Raw genomic sequence first — 13,666 nt, forward strand, 5'->3', positions numbered from 1 at the left:
CGGTACTGTTCACTTTAACGAAAAATCACATTTTTACACTAAAAAGTCAAACTTGATACTATTTATTTTACCATTTATTTTATCTTTATCGTTAAAACTTAAAATTTTCAAGTTATTTTTGCATTTAGGAATGTTCTGAACTCAATGCGTCATGAATTTTAAACTTTTTGTTGTTTTTAGTGTAAATTAGTATTAAAATCGGTTAGCGGTTTATATTTATGGATTTTTAAAGAAAATAAATACAAAAAAATGTCTGCTACGATACATTACAAAATTCCTTAAACCCAAGCGGGTCACAGAAGTTCACCAAAACCTCAACCTCGCGCCAAATCACTCCAAAGCTCAACCTCCCTCCACCTGAACATGCATCAAAACGTCGTCGTTTTGGACAACGGCGGCGGTCTAATCAAAGCCGGCCTCGGCGGCGAGCGCGACCCCTCGGCCATTATACCCAACTGTGTGTACCGCCCGATATCCTCCAAGAAATGGGTCCACCCCTCCCCCACCGAGCCCATGGACCTCACCTCCGCCGCCGTCCGCCGCCCAATCGACCGCGGCTACCTAATAAACCCGGACCTCCAGCGCGAGATCTGGGCTAACCTCTTCTCCTCCCTCCTTCGGGTCAACCCGGCTCAATCCTACCTCCTCCTGACGGAGCCCCTCTTCGCCCTCCCCTCCATCCAACGCGCCACCGACGAGCTCGTCTTCGAGGACTTCAACTTCTCGGCGCTCTACGTCGCGAACTCCCCCTCCCTCGCCCACCTTTGCGAGGCCAGCCGCCGCCAAATCAAGGCGCAGTGCAGCCTCGTCGTCGACTGCGGCTTCTCCTTCACGCACGCCGCCCCCGTCTTCCAGAACTTCACCATCAACTACGCCGCCAAGCGGATCGATTTGGGCGGTAAGGCATTGACCAATTACCTCAAGGAGCTCGTCTCTTACCGCTCCGTCAATGTCATGGACGAAACGTTTCTCATCGACGATGTTAAGGAGAAGCTCTGCTTTGTTTCCATGGACGTTGATCGTGACCTCCAGATTGCAAAGTACGTAGCTTTTCTTAATTTTTTTGTTAGGATTTCTGAATTTAATTTGATTTTGGTTGTGGGTTTGTTGAAGATGCAAGAATCTCATGTCGAAAAATTGAACAATATGTAATGAGTGAGTGATTATACCCTTAATGACATCGAGGCCTTTTGTGATAAAATTCCGCCCTTGCTGTGCTAGTGGGTGGTAATGAGTGATTCGACCCATAATGGATAGTATCGGTGTTATTAGTAGTCGGCCGCTGGTCCGTTTAACTGAAATCTTGACAGGGTTTTTGTTGTTTTGAAATGGGTGTTTAGGAAACATGGGAAGGACAATCTTTTCAGGTGCACTTATGTGTTGCCTGACGGCATTACGCACACAAAGGGGTTTGTTAAGAACCCAGAGGAGGCGAAGAGATACTTGGCTTTGAGAGATGGTGACAAACTTAAAGATGTGGAGAAGATGGATTTGGATCAGATGGAGGTTACATACAAGTTGGCGGATCGAAAGAAGATTGATTTGAGCAAGACTGTAAAATTTTCTCTCGTGTGTTTGAATGAATTGAACAACTGCTTTGTTTGTTTACTAGTTTTGAGTGTGGTTTGGTGGTTTTCTTGTAGGAATTTGACCTGACAAATGAAAGGTTCCTAGTGCCAGAGATGATCTTCCATCCTGCTGATCTGGGTTTGTTTTGCATTCTTGTTTCTTGTTTCAATTTGGGGTTTTTGTTTACTTTTTTATGCATATATGTTGTATTATGTGTTACTGAATCAACATTATAATCTCCTCTTCGGGCTCATGTTGGTTGGCGCTTATTACTACCGGTCAGCTTTCGCAAATTGTTGATATTTGTAGAGCATAGCATTGGAAATATGTTCTTTAGGTGTTTCAATACAAAGTGATGGCGTGTGGTATAGTAATATGGGGATAGTCAGTGTTGATCTTTACTCAGTCCGTTCGGAACTATATGCTTAGTGCGAAGGGAAGTGCTAACTTGGGCCTGTTTTCGCAGGAATGAATCAGGCTGGACTAGCAGAGTGTATTGTTCGATCTGTCAGCTCCTGCCCACCACATCTACAGCCTGTACTTTATGAAAAGTGACCTTTCAAGCTCTGCATTTTTCTTGAGGAAAATAGAAAAGAATTCGTTTTCGATACTTACTAACTTGTCTGAGTTGTGTTGGCAGCATTCTCTTAACAGGTGGAAGCACTCTATTTCCTCGACTAGCTGATAGACTGTACGGCAATGGTCACTTTTCCATTTAAATATACAAGATCAAAATTCATACGAAAACATTCTTTCGGACTTTTAAGTTTTTATTGATATTTTGCAGAGAGAGGGAGCTGCGGCCGCTTGTTCCTGATGACTATCCAGTGAAGATAACTCCTCAAGAAGAGTAACGTTTCTCCTTATACCTACTTGCATTTTTTCGACTTAAAAAAAAAAAAAAAGATACCGCTTGACGTTTTATTAAAAATTTTCATGTTTCTCCAGCCCCATACTAAGCGTTTGGAGGGGAGGATCTATTTTAGCATCAAGCCCGGATTTTGAAGCAGTGTGTGTCACTAAGGCTGAGTATGAGGAGCTTGGCTCTGCTCGATGTCGCAGGAGATTCTTTTAACGAGTGCATTGAATCTTGAAGGGTATGCTATCTGAAGACCATCATCACCTTTCACTGTAATTTACCTTGTCGTTCTGTTTGGTTGAGAAGATTATTAGCGATGGAGTTGAACTATCACCATCCGTTTTAAATTTTCTGGACAGCAGCTTTGGCAAGCAGATAGTCCACAAGGGAAAATGCAGCTAAGTGTGCGCCTGTCACTTTTTGTTGTCACCATTCACCAGTCACCGCTGAAGAAAAGGAAGTAGAAGAAGGCTTCGCGGCTTCAAGTACCAGTCACCGCTGAAGAAAAGGAAGCAGAAGCAGGCTTCGCAGCTTCAAGTACTAGCAGTGGCACGCTCGCAACTAACACAAACTTTTTTTCCTGACGTCTTTGTTGGTAGAAATCGAGCTGGAAGATTTGAGGTTCGACCCCCTTGCCACGGAAGCCTGCCTACACTATCCAGAGAACCGATTATTGTTGTGGCCTGGATTTGCGTATCAGAGGAAGTGTCCGGGAGACGGCGACTCGTTGGCCGTCAGAAGCTGCATTCCGGTGTCTTGTAAATCAAAATCGTATTTGATCTCAGCTTTGCGGTCCAAATCAAGGTGAAAAACATATCGTATTAAAGCACACCGACGATTCAAGCGATTCAAAGCATTTTCAGCTGTCAAATTGAATGAATTGAAGATATGACAAAAAATTAACAAACGTGTAGAAGGTAGAATTAGGTGTTTGAATGGCACTATCGATGACATATTAGCGTATTCCATACGAGCTCCCGCCCCTCAGCATCCTGAAAAAGAATGATTTAATAGTAAAATTCCAAATAGTATAGCATTCTATCTCTTTTCGAAACGAAGAAATAACGGCGTTACATACATTTTCTACCACAAAAATTTCGAGATTTGTCTGATAATTTTTCTACGTTTACAACATTTTCGAGTAATATACGATATACTCCTCTCCCAGTCGATTACTATCCCAAGATATCGATTTTTCGTGTCCTGAATCCCGTAAGAGCATCATACAATACAAGGGATTTCTTCAACCTGCTTCCAATTTAACCTACGTCGAACCGTATGCAAATGTAAAATATGGACGAGTTAAAGGACTGGATTGTAACCAAGTGACTAGGGCCGATCCTTTCATTCAGCGAATGGTTGCGAGTCCATGCATAGATGCACCAGTTTCCTTTGGTATTGCCCGTAATATTCGCCGACTGCCATAACGTCTTCGCTCTCGGGGCCTAACCCAGGCAAGTAGAGCAGCTTGTCCTTGATCAAAGAACTGGATTCATCGTCGCAGTTGCCTAAATCAGAGATGAAGTTGGCATGAACTTCTCGACAAGCAAGGATGAACATAGCGGCCGTGTCAGGTTGTTGGGCCTCACGAAGTGCTGCCAATGCCTCTTGTAGTGCACCAGCTGCAACATACAAAATGAGGGCCCTCCATATGTTGTGTTCAGCGCGAAGGACGTGCGAAGCCCATCTTAGCAACACCCTGGAAGAACATTAATACGCACAGCTCAGCTACCATAACAACGAAAAACTGGGGACTAGTAACCGTGTAATTTAGCCAAAAGGTAAGCCGCAAAGATGGGGATGACCAATGAGTTTACATAAAGTGAAGACACATTATGGATTTGTGATATCAAAAGAAATATACCGGGAAGGCGAAAAATAGCAAGCTAATCAATTAAAGTATACAGATGAAACTGGAGATGACAAAGGAGGCCTCAGAAACTTTTAAAAGAAAGCAAATAACCTTGCATAGTCAGATCCTTTTAAATGCGTAGCAGCTAAAGTCGCAGCATCTGTCCAGCACCCAGCATCTTGTAGCTGCATAACAGATGACATAGTAAATAGTACATAAAAACATCGCGTAAACCATTTTTTAGTGCATGATATCAAAAGAAATCTCACAACTTATATAACTGGGTTTACAGTAAATTTGTGTAAAGCAGAACCTAACCTGAGAACACGCTTCCTGATACCTTCCAACAGCACAAAGAAGATGAGTACCAGAGAACGACCTGTCAGTCCTGACCATGTTGGCTGCAACAACCTAATAATATAAAAGTATCGAAAATCCTGAGACACTTAAACGACTTTATTCCAGCCATAACATGCATTTGATGTCATGAGTTGATCCAAACTACACACCTTGACGGCAAGTTCAAGGAGAGACTTTGACACGGCAGAAGAAAGAGCAACAGCGCGTAAAGCATTTGCAGAGAAGTAATTGCTCTCAGGAGGAGTGGAAAGCAATAAACTAACCGCAGCTTCTAAGTTGCCAACGGAGACAAGCCTATATCATCAAGAACATAAAGTAAATAAAAAACCTCCGAAATGGAAATTTTGCTTTCTTTTTGAAGCCTAAAGTTTTACATGTACAAGTAACTGAGCAATTTGGGTATTTGGCATGTTGCCAGAGACGAAGATGACAGGAAGGATGGAACTTGGAAAAAATTAGGTTTCCTGTATATTTTCTAATGCACATATGCTTATATGCTTTCAAACATATGGAGTTCTACCAAGCAATTAAATATTCACCCAATAGCAACTAAACCAGCCAGTATCAACTCTTACTTAAACATACTCTAGCAGTTAGTTTGGCAGTTCTTCTAAGAAATAAGAATGATATTGAATACTCACTCATGTACACGATTCTGAATAGCATCTTCTCCCTCCAACTTCTCATGCCAAGGAATACGTTCACTGGCATTTGCCCACAAATCCTCTTGCTCAAAAGCCAATAACCTGAGCTGACCTTGATTCTGCTAACCATAGAAGTCGATAAATTACAGAGATGTTCAAAGCTTATATGGAGGAAAAAATCACATAATAGTTAGAATTGATGAGCACAAGATATAGGAGAGATGTGAGGTAACGTAGCGATCTAGCTTAAAAACTTGTACAAAAACTTGAGAATAATATCATCCAGAAATGTGGCTTACCATTTCATCTTTCTTTTCCGTTCCAGACACTGACTTTCCTTTTGATGTTATCCTACTCAGCATAGATGCATCATCAATCTCTGGAACGGGTGCTGACGCAGGGGTTTTTTGTGGAGACTTGTTTACCATCTTATTCATCAAATGGTTAAGAGCACGAGGCAGTTGTAGCCAGAAAAGAGCTTCTGAGGATTCACCAAAAATTGCAGCAGCAAAAGCAAATCTCACAGAAAAACCTTTGTTGACCACCATTGCATATAATTTTGCCCTCTCATCATCCAGTATGCAGCCTGGGGAAATATAACATTTATAATATAAGAGAAAAGAACACAAAATAGTACGATACCTAGATATAGCTCTGCATGAGTAGAAACATCACAAGAAAGAAAGAGGACCCACCTTCTTTACGATAAGGTTCTAAGACTTTAAGCAGCAATTCTGGTACCACAGGGTCACCAACAGGTGGTAAATTGATCATGTAACTTCGAAGATCCTCATTGGACTTGGGAGTTCCTGGAATTTTGTGAGGCCTCTTATCTAAAGTCGTACTGCAAGTATTAAACCAAGAGGGCTCGACACCCAATTGTAAGATCACTCTTAATGCCTGTAACAAAGAAATCAATAAATTCCAGTTGGTCAAAACTGAATCTCTACTATCTTCTGTTAACAATAAAACATAAAGCAGGCTATGTGGTTATTGATTCAGAACCACTGTCAACTTTTCCAGTAGATTCTGCTATTTTCAGTATACAATTTGGTTAGGAACTCTCTTCTAACAAGAACTAGGGCCATAAGGTTGCAGATTAGCATATATGAACGAACATAAAACTCCAGTTGTCAAAGGGCACAATTGACTAATAATCAACAGAACTGGAATAGATAAGATATTGCTATCATGAAATAAAATATAAGGAAAATGGAAATTAAAAATCATTGTTACCAGGGCATGTGGTGTTGGAAGCAGTATAGGAGAGCATAGAGGCATAGGACGGAACCTCTCTTTTATAGATCTGGGCTGGTGGGTATAACCAAGTTTTTTGTCAATTCTGCACAAGAGTAACATTGTTAAAAGTACAGAACTGACGACGCCCATACAGGCCATCCGCATTCCCCCCCTCCCCAATACTTAAATAACCTGAGATATAACGAAATTCCTCAACAAAGTTTGTAACATACATATTAATCTCAACAAGGCGAAAGCTACTATCAGCTCCAGCTATGCACAATAACAGTGGATCAGTTTTGTCAGTCCGCAAAGGCAACCAATCAAGTTCCAACACAAGGGTTCCAGGAAATTGAGGCTGTAAAAGAGAATTGGCTAATGGGTCCGGAGAATCCTGCAATTAGAAAACATGTAGAGAGTTATGGAAAAATGATAAGAAAGGTCATCTAGATAAACCATATAAATATTTCTTTTATACTTACAAGGTCAAATACTGAAAATGTATTGTCATAGAATAGTACAGCAACGCGCCCCCTACTGCGGTCTCCAGGCACAACAGGTGAGAATTTAATTCTCCGGATACCTTCTCTATGAGTGTTAAACGAAGAAGAATGTCCAGTAGTTACATCCCACCAGCGAATATTTCCTGATCTGTCCCCCATAACCTGAAAATAACTTACAGAAAATATTGAAATGATTGAGAATCTGATATAAAATACCAATTGGATGAAAAGAATACAAATTTTTTTATACATACTACATGAGGCAACCGGTAGGCCATGGCAGTAATTAGTCCATCCGATGAGACAAATGAAGAAGAAGGCCATTTCGGTCTAGAAACAAGCAATAAAGAACCACAATGAGAAAAACTTATTGATATGAAATAATAGTTCGTACAAGGGTACAAAGTAGAAATACACCTGAAGTCACGGATTCTTCTCCCATGAACCTCAAAAACACCAAGAGCACCATTTGCTAGTGCAAATGCAAAGCTTTCAGAAGTGTCATCTTGAGATCCATCTGAGCTCTCTGCATTTCAGGGAAGGAGAAACTTTATTTTTGTTTAATTAAACAATCCAATAATACAGAAGCAACTCATATAGACCAAAAGCCAGTATACATATTATAGAAGTTATCAAGTAAATAAGCTCACTGGAATCAGATGATGCCTTTGTTGGAGAGGATGTCCCGTCTGATGCCACATATGTGTGATCTTTGGGGGATGATGATGATGATGATGATTGCTTAGCAGGTCCATTTTGAGCAGGTCGGGGGACTGCTGGGAGGGTCCATTCCAAAACCGTAAATGGAAGAGCCAATGATCTAAGCTACATGAGATACAGAATCAAAATCTTAACCTCTCCACTGCGAAAAGTTGTGAAATGCATAAAATAAGAAAAGGCGTGTTTTCGTAGTAGTTTGAACTTTGAAAATTGTGAGGGTTCTGTTTAATATAGTTGAAACAATCATTTTCTGGAAAATACGTCAAGTTGGAATGTCAAATAACCAAAGAAAATAGCAAACTTACCATAATAGGACTCTTTGTCATTGCCCAAACCTCTACTGGTGCATCACGAAGCAAAATAAGAAGGTACCTGCCATTTTGTCAAAAGCATAAGCAAAATGTTACATTGTGTGGCTCAGGAAGCTATGAAGAATAACAACTGATGTATGAAAGTAGGGGGAAGAAAAAAGAACTAAGTTAGAGACATCTGATCAAAATAGTCCAATTTACCGTATTGAGCCAACAAGCAAAAAATATTTTATTTAATATCTAAAATAGATGACGAAGTATAGTCAAAAGTGAACACTTCTAGTTTCTTTTCAGCTAAGTATCATTAAAATTTGATAAAACCAAAAACATGACACAGAACAGAATATAGAGGACTTAACTAATAACCATAAATAAAGACAAGAATCTGGGTCTGAAGTCAACCTCCCAGAGGATGAGGCTCTTAATGCTCTTATGGGTGCACGTTCAGGCTTTTGCAAAACCCGGAATTGTCTATTTAGGCCACTTCTAGCACAGGTCACAATGAGCCTGTTGATGAAACCTCCAGATTTTTCACTCACCTAAATATATATAAAAAAAAAGAGTCATGCTACGTATAATGATCAACACACATTGATAATTATTTATAAATAGAAAAAAAGGGAAAAAAAATACCAATCAAGGATAATGCTGAGCATAAAAGCACTAAGTAGTAGATGCATCAAACAATTAATGTGATGTTTGAATTCATCGCAATGTACCTGACTGTATGAAAATGAAACCAGTCTAGAATTTCCAAGCCATCGTAATCCCCTAACAGTACCAGTATGAACAGAAAAACTTGCAGCGACAGCATTGGCAGAAACATCAACAACGTCAACTGTCCCACTTTGAGTTCCCAAAGCAACCAATGGAACAGCTACAACAGGATAGTTCCCCCCACCTTCATACATAATAAATTTACATGGTATCATAATTTCTCCGAAATGATGCTAACTAAAAATATAAAATCAACATATACAGTAGATTAGTGACAAGATTAACTAACGGCCCAAAGTAGCTGTTGAAGAAGGTGAAGGTACAGCTAGCATAGTTACTGCTGAAGAAAGAAGCTGAAGCTGTCCAACTAAGCTAATCTGCATCAGTAAGTTGGCATTGTAAGCATGCAGGCATGTAATTTCAAATCTGCAATATCGGGGATTGGTTGCAAACTTGTATGTCATTTTGAATGAACTGAATTTACGGGTAGATATGACAGAAAGTACACAAAACAAAACCAGCTGTGTTCTGAACTATATGCAACCATAAAAAACATATGTTATATCGCCTGTGTGCATGTACGGGTGGGCGTGTGTGTCGTTTTGGGTTATCTAATGTGTGTCGTTTTGGGTTATCTAAACAAAGTTGCGTACCAATTAATACATAGATATATTTAATAAGACGGGGAGTGGGAATTACATCTATTGATCCAAGTCACATCCATTATTCAAGCTATACTATATTCTCCAGCTAGAAAACCATCCAGTGAAAGCCATTAACCATGAAAAAATAAAAGTTGGAAGAAACTACAAATGAACCTTTAGTGATAAGTCCGTATGGCTGACAATAGAATTTGAAGGTCGGTTTCTATCACCACTGATCTTTTCTATTTGTTTACCGGCTTCCATGTCAAGTCCTCCGGTAGAAGAAACTATAATGTTTGTATTTGTCCCAGGAACTGGCAGTTCACTAATACCCAAGTTTGTGTCATCCTTTCGATTATCTTCAAGCCCTTCGGCAGTCAAGAGCCAGTTCCATATTTTTCCATCATCAGAAATTGAGATCAAATGCGTTTTAGAAACAAGAAGAGGTTCATCACAGAAATCAAAAGGATTATCGAAATCCACATCAGGGAAAGGAGAATGAGGTACATCATCAGAGTAAATCTTGCTGACATTCTGGAGGGTCGAATCTGATTGGGAGATGACGAGAGCAAGCAACGAAGGAGAAGGGACAGATGTGCCAATTGAAGGCATCAGCTCTTCCATTGAACACATTATGTGTACCTGCTCTCCTCTGCGCATATATACAATATGCATAATAAGTATAATACATTACTACATTTCGGTTTTTCGATCTAAACACTTCTTAAACTTTGCCCGAAAATGGTTCAAATGATATAGATTCCAATACAATTTCACATTCTACATCCTACATTTGATCAATGGAAATTGAAAAGGCTACAATCAATCGAATTTCAAAAGACTCACTCTTTTCGGCGCCAAGTACTGAGCTTCCCGTCAAGATGAGCGCAGTAGAGGAACTCGTGATTCGGATCCGGGAGCACATCGAGAAACTTGCCGCAGCCGCGAGGCAATGTGGCAGAGAAAAGCGGCGTCTCATACTGCAAATCGAACACCACCAGCTCCCTTGGGAACGAGACGAAAAGAATGTGCCGCCACTGTGGCGAGAATGCGAACCTCACGGCGTAGATCGGGAATGCCGCCGAGGCCGACGACGAGTTCCCGGAGACTCCACCGGTCAAGTCCCTCTCCAGCTTCAGCAACTCGGTGGAGTCGGTCCAAATCTGAAGCTCCTTGATGACGACATCGGATTCCGTCTCGCCTAACACGGTGACAGAGAGCAGGAATCCTTTGAGCCCGACGACACAGAAATGGCGCGAATCGAAGGGGTCACGGCGGATGCAGGAGAGAATTTCGGGCGCCGCGTCGTATTTCCAGAAGCATCGGCCGGTGGAGCTGTTGTAGAGGGAGAGGGAGGAGAATCCGGAGATGGAGGCGAGGAGGTAGGAGTCGGGTCGGGCCTGGACCCACGCGAGGTCCTGGATGGGGAGTTTGGAGGGGGAGGAGTCGGTATCGAACCAGAGGACGGGAGACTTGAGGCGGAGGTCGAGGAGGGCGATGCGGCCCTGGCGATCGCCGGCGGCGAGGAGGAGGTGGGAGCTGGAAGGCTCGGTGGAGAGGAGGTCGCGGCGGAGAGGGAGCGGGGTCCAGCGGACGGAGGTGACGAAAGGCGAGAGAGACGATGACGTGGAGGAGGATTGGGTGGGAGGTGGCATAGGGATGCTGACAACGAGCTGCATTGAGCGGGCGTCGAGGACGGAGATGGAGCTGCCGGAGGGGAATGCGAGGAGGCCGGAGAGGCTGAGGTCGGCGGATCCGAAGTTGTTGCGGCTGGGCGGGCCCGGCAGCATGCTGTCCCAACAGTCCTGGACTGTGGACGCCGTCGAAGCTCTAGCGCTCGACATTGTTGCGTTGTGTCCGACTTTCTTCGTCTACCGCTGCGACTTCAAGCATATCGACATTTCGGACACACAGCGAGGACAACGTTCGGTGTTTTCATCTTTATTTTATATATATAAATATTTGTAAATAGTAAATTAAATAATTAATTGTTTAGAGAAAAAAATGGGATTGAATCTGTTCTATAGACATAATGTTTTCTGTAAGTGCGGTAAAGCGTCGTCTACATATTATTTGTTAAAATTATAGTTAACGTAAGGTTTCCTTTTAATTCTTCTTCATTTCTTAAAGTAGTTTTCTCTTTTATTAAGTTTTTTATAAAATGTATTTATTTAAAAAATTATTATTGACACTTTAAATTTTTATATTTAAAAAATATATTTATGAAGAATGCATACTCAGAGCGCCGATAATAATTTTTTTATTTACTTTATTACTGTAATTTAATTAATGCTAGTTAAAATTTGGAATGGTATGAATTGTATAATATTTGTTTATGGGAGCATTTTTGCTCAACGTTAGATAAGTTTGAATTTTGAGATTCGTGTAGTGGATAAGCACAAATCTTTAAATTCAAATTCATCTAACGGTGATAAATAGGGTGGTGAGCATATACTACACTAAATGGTGGTGAGCAAAAATACACTCTTTGTTTATGTTCAAGCATTCTCACAAATAAACGACCTTGTTCTATTCAGCCTCAAGCATTACACTTCGAGTTGAATAATGAAATAATATGCGCTTACTTTCCCAACGATGGAGGAAGTTTTTGGTATGGTTATCCGACCAAAGATTTAGCGAGTTAGACTAAGAGAGGGGTTGATAGGGCGGACCGCAAGGAATGCGCTTAGATAAGTTTTATGTTTTGATCGTACGAGTGATGTGATTCATCCGGACAAAATTTCTCCAAACATTGGGCTTGATGGCATGGTGATGCAGAAGAGAGTCGTCGGAGTTAAGGGTCTAATCCATAACAATGGTCCAATTGAATATGATTCAATAATCCAATGGGCCTGTTTCTGTTGAAAAGGAGATGAAAACAATGTTCATTGAATCGAATTGATATTTTCTTTGAATTTATGTGTCTGGAGAGGAATGATTTGAAGATTCGGATCATTCATTTTAAATTCTACAACCCCCATTAGCTATTCGTCCACGTCACATAAATTAAGGTTCAGATCTCTCTCCCTCACTTTGAACTATTCAAAATTTCTCGGTCCGTCAATTCTTGAAAGCGAGGAATTCCATTGAATCAACATTTATGGCGACCAATTCAGACTATAACTTTCTCTGTGGGCCATGGCAAAATTAAAATACAATGTTGAAATTTTGAATACGTTTGGTACATAAAAACAAAAACAAAAGAAACAATGAAATGTTTGGAAGCTTTCCTTTTCACCTGCATGACAAAGATTAAATTAAGGTTTAACAACATTGTGGTCCTGACATTTCACTAATCATTTTGGCAGGGTTGTACGGACAAGTATTCGATCTTCTTTGCGGGGATCCAGATATTAATTAATTGTGTCATTTTATTATATATTGTGCGGCCGGTTTTCGTTAGGTACTATTTATATTCAATTTTAAATTAAAAATTTTAAATGATTTATAACCGCACGATACACGATAAACGAACACAATTGATTGATCATCTAGATCCTCACAAAGAGAATACGGAGAGGATCCTATTCCGGGTTGTACGATTAGGATAACTTTAACAATGAATATAGAGTCGAATGGTATTGTATTTAACTAATTATTTTGAGAAGGTTGTCACAAGTACAACTCTTTTAACCAATGGGATCATCTTCGGATTCTTTTGGTGAGGATTCTAGGGATCTGTAAATCGTGTATGTTCATCGTTTATCGTGCGGTCAGTTTTTGTCAAGTACTATTTGTATTTAATTTTAAATAAAAATATTTAAAATGATTTCTGACCGCACGATGTATAATAAACGGATATGATTAACGAATCTCAAGAATCCTCACAAAAAGGTTCCATCGAGGATATGGATTCCTCTTATAATGAATAAGATTAGAACAGAGTTGGATGAAACTAAAACACGAGTTATGTGCTTTTGTGAGTGAGAATAATGTCCTATAAATAATGTGGTTGAACAACCTTGTTCAAGTTTATTTTTTTAAATTGAGATGAATGTAAGTCCCACGTTGAAAACTTGATAGAACTCCAGGCTTGCTGGATTTTGGAAGTGGTTAAGTCAGAGACAGTTTCAATGTGATTAGTACTAAGTCATAAATCCAAACTTTGAAATGTTGATTTATTCTAGGTAATGGTACTCGTAATATCTATGCATCATGATGTACGTTCTTTACGAAATTAAGGGCTAACTATCCACACTCTTGATATTGTTTCGATAACCTGTCGGTATTACGAAACAATGGTCAGGT

At 40.4% G+C, this 13,666-nt stretch overlaps 2 protein-coding genes across 4 annotated transcripts; one reads left to right on the plus strand and one right to left on the minus strand.

Annotated features, from left to right (window-relative positions):
* The first annotated feature begins 259 nt into the window (after nucleotides 1–259).
* On the plus strand, nucleotides 260–3,299 carry LOC126592673 (actin-related protein 6-like). 2 transcript variants are annotated; one of them, XM_050258440.1, is made up of 8 exons: nucleotides 260–1,040; nucleotides 1,341–1,554; nucleotides 1,644–1,707; nucleotides 2,036–2,120; nucleotides 2,210–2,260; nucleotides 2,357–2,419; nucleotides 2,518–2,666; nucleotides 2,788–3,299. In XM_050258440.1, exons 1-7 carry the CDS (start codon nucleotides 364–366, stop codon nucleotides 2,642–2,644), a joined length of 1,281 nt encoding a protein of 426 aa, XP_050114397.1. In that variant the 5' UTR covers nucleotides 260–363; the 3' UTR covers nucleotides 2,645–2,666; nucleotides 2,788–3,299. The 2 variants fall into 2 exon arrangements, with proteins under 2 accessions (XP_050114397.1, XP_050114390.1); XM_050258433.1 differs by having other exon boundaries at nucleotides 2,791–3,299.
* A 119-nt stretch (nucleotides 3,300–3,418) lies between these two features.
* Nucleotides 3,419–11,361, minus strand: LOC126592599 (uncharacterized). 2 transcript variants are annotated; one of them, XM_050258349.1, is made up of 19 exons: nucleotides 10,265–11,361; nucleotides 9,593–10,070; nucleotides 9,064–9,151; nucleotides 8,777–8,958; nucleotides 8,460–8,596; nucleotides 8,052–8,118; nucleotides 7,677–7,851; nucleotides 7,444–7,552; nucleotides 7,281–7,356; nucleotides 7,006–7,188; nucleotides 6,757–6,917; nucleotides 6,521–6,626; nucleotides 5,980–6,184; nucleotides 5,584–5,870; nucleotides 5,282–5,406; nucleotides 4,790–4,934; nucleotides 4,599–4,691; nucleotides 4,392–4,465; nucleotides 3,419–4,127 (listed from the first exon to the last, which is right to left on the minus strand). In XM_050258349.1, exons 1-19 carry the CDS (start codon nucleotides 11,260–11,262, stop codon nucleotides 3,773–3,775), a joined length of 4,044 nt encoding a protein of 1,347 aa, XP_050114306.1. In that variant the 5' UTR covers nucleotides 11,263–11,361; the 3' UTR covers nucleotides 3,419–3,772. The 2 variants fall into 2 exon arrangements, with proteins under 2 accessions (XP_050114306.1, XP_050114314.1); XM_050258357.1 differs by having other exon boundaries at nucleotides 5,282–5,403; nucleotides 10,265–11,360.
* Nucleotides 11,362–13,666: the final 2,305 nt, after the last annotated feature.

This window comes from Malus sylvestris, chromosome 2, assembly GCF_916048215.2.
Source record: "Malus sylvestris chromosome 2, drMalSylv7.2, whole genome shotgun sequence".
NCBI lineage: Eukaryota > Viridiplantae > Streptophyta > Magnoliopsida > Rosales > Rosaceae > Malus > Malus sylvestris.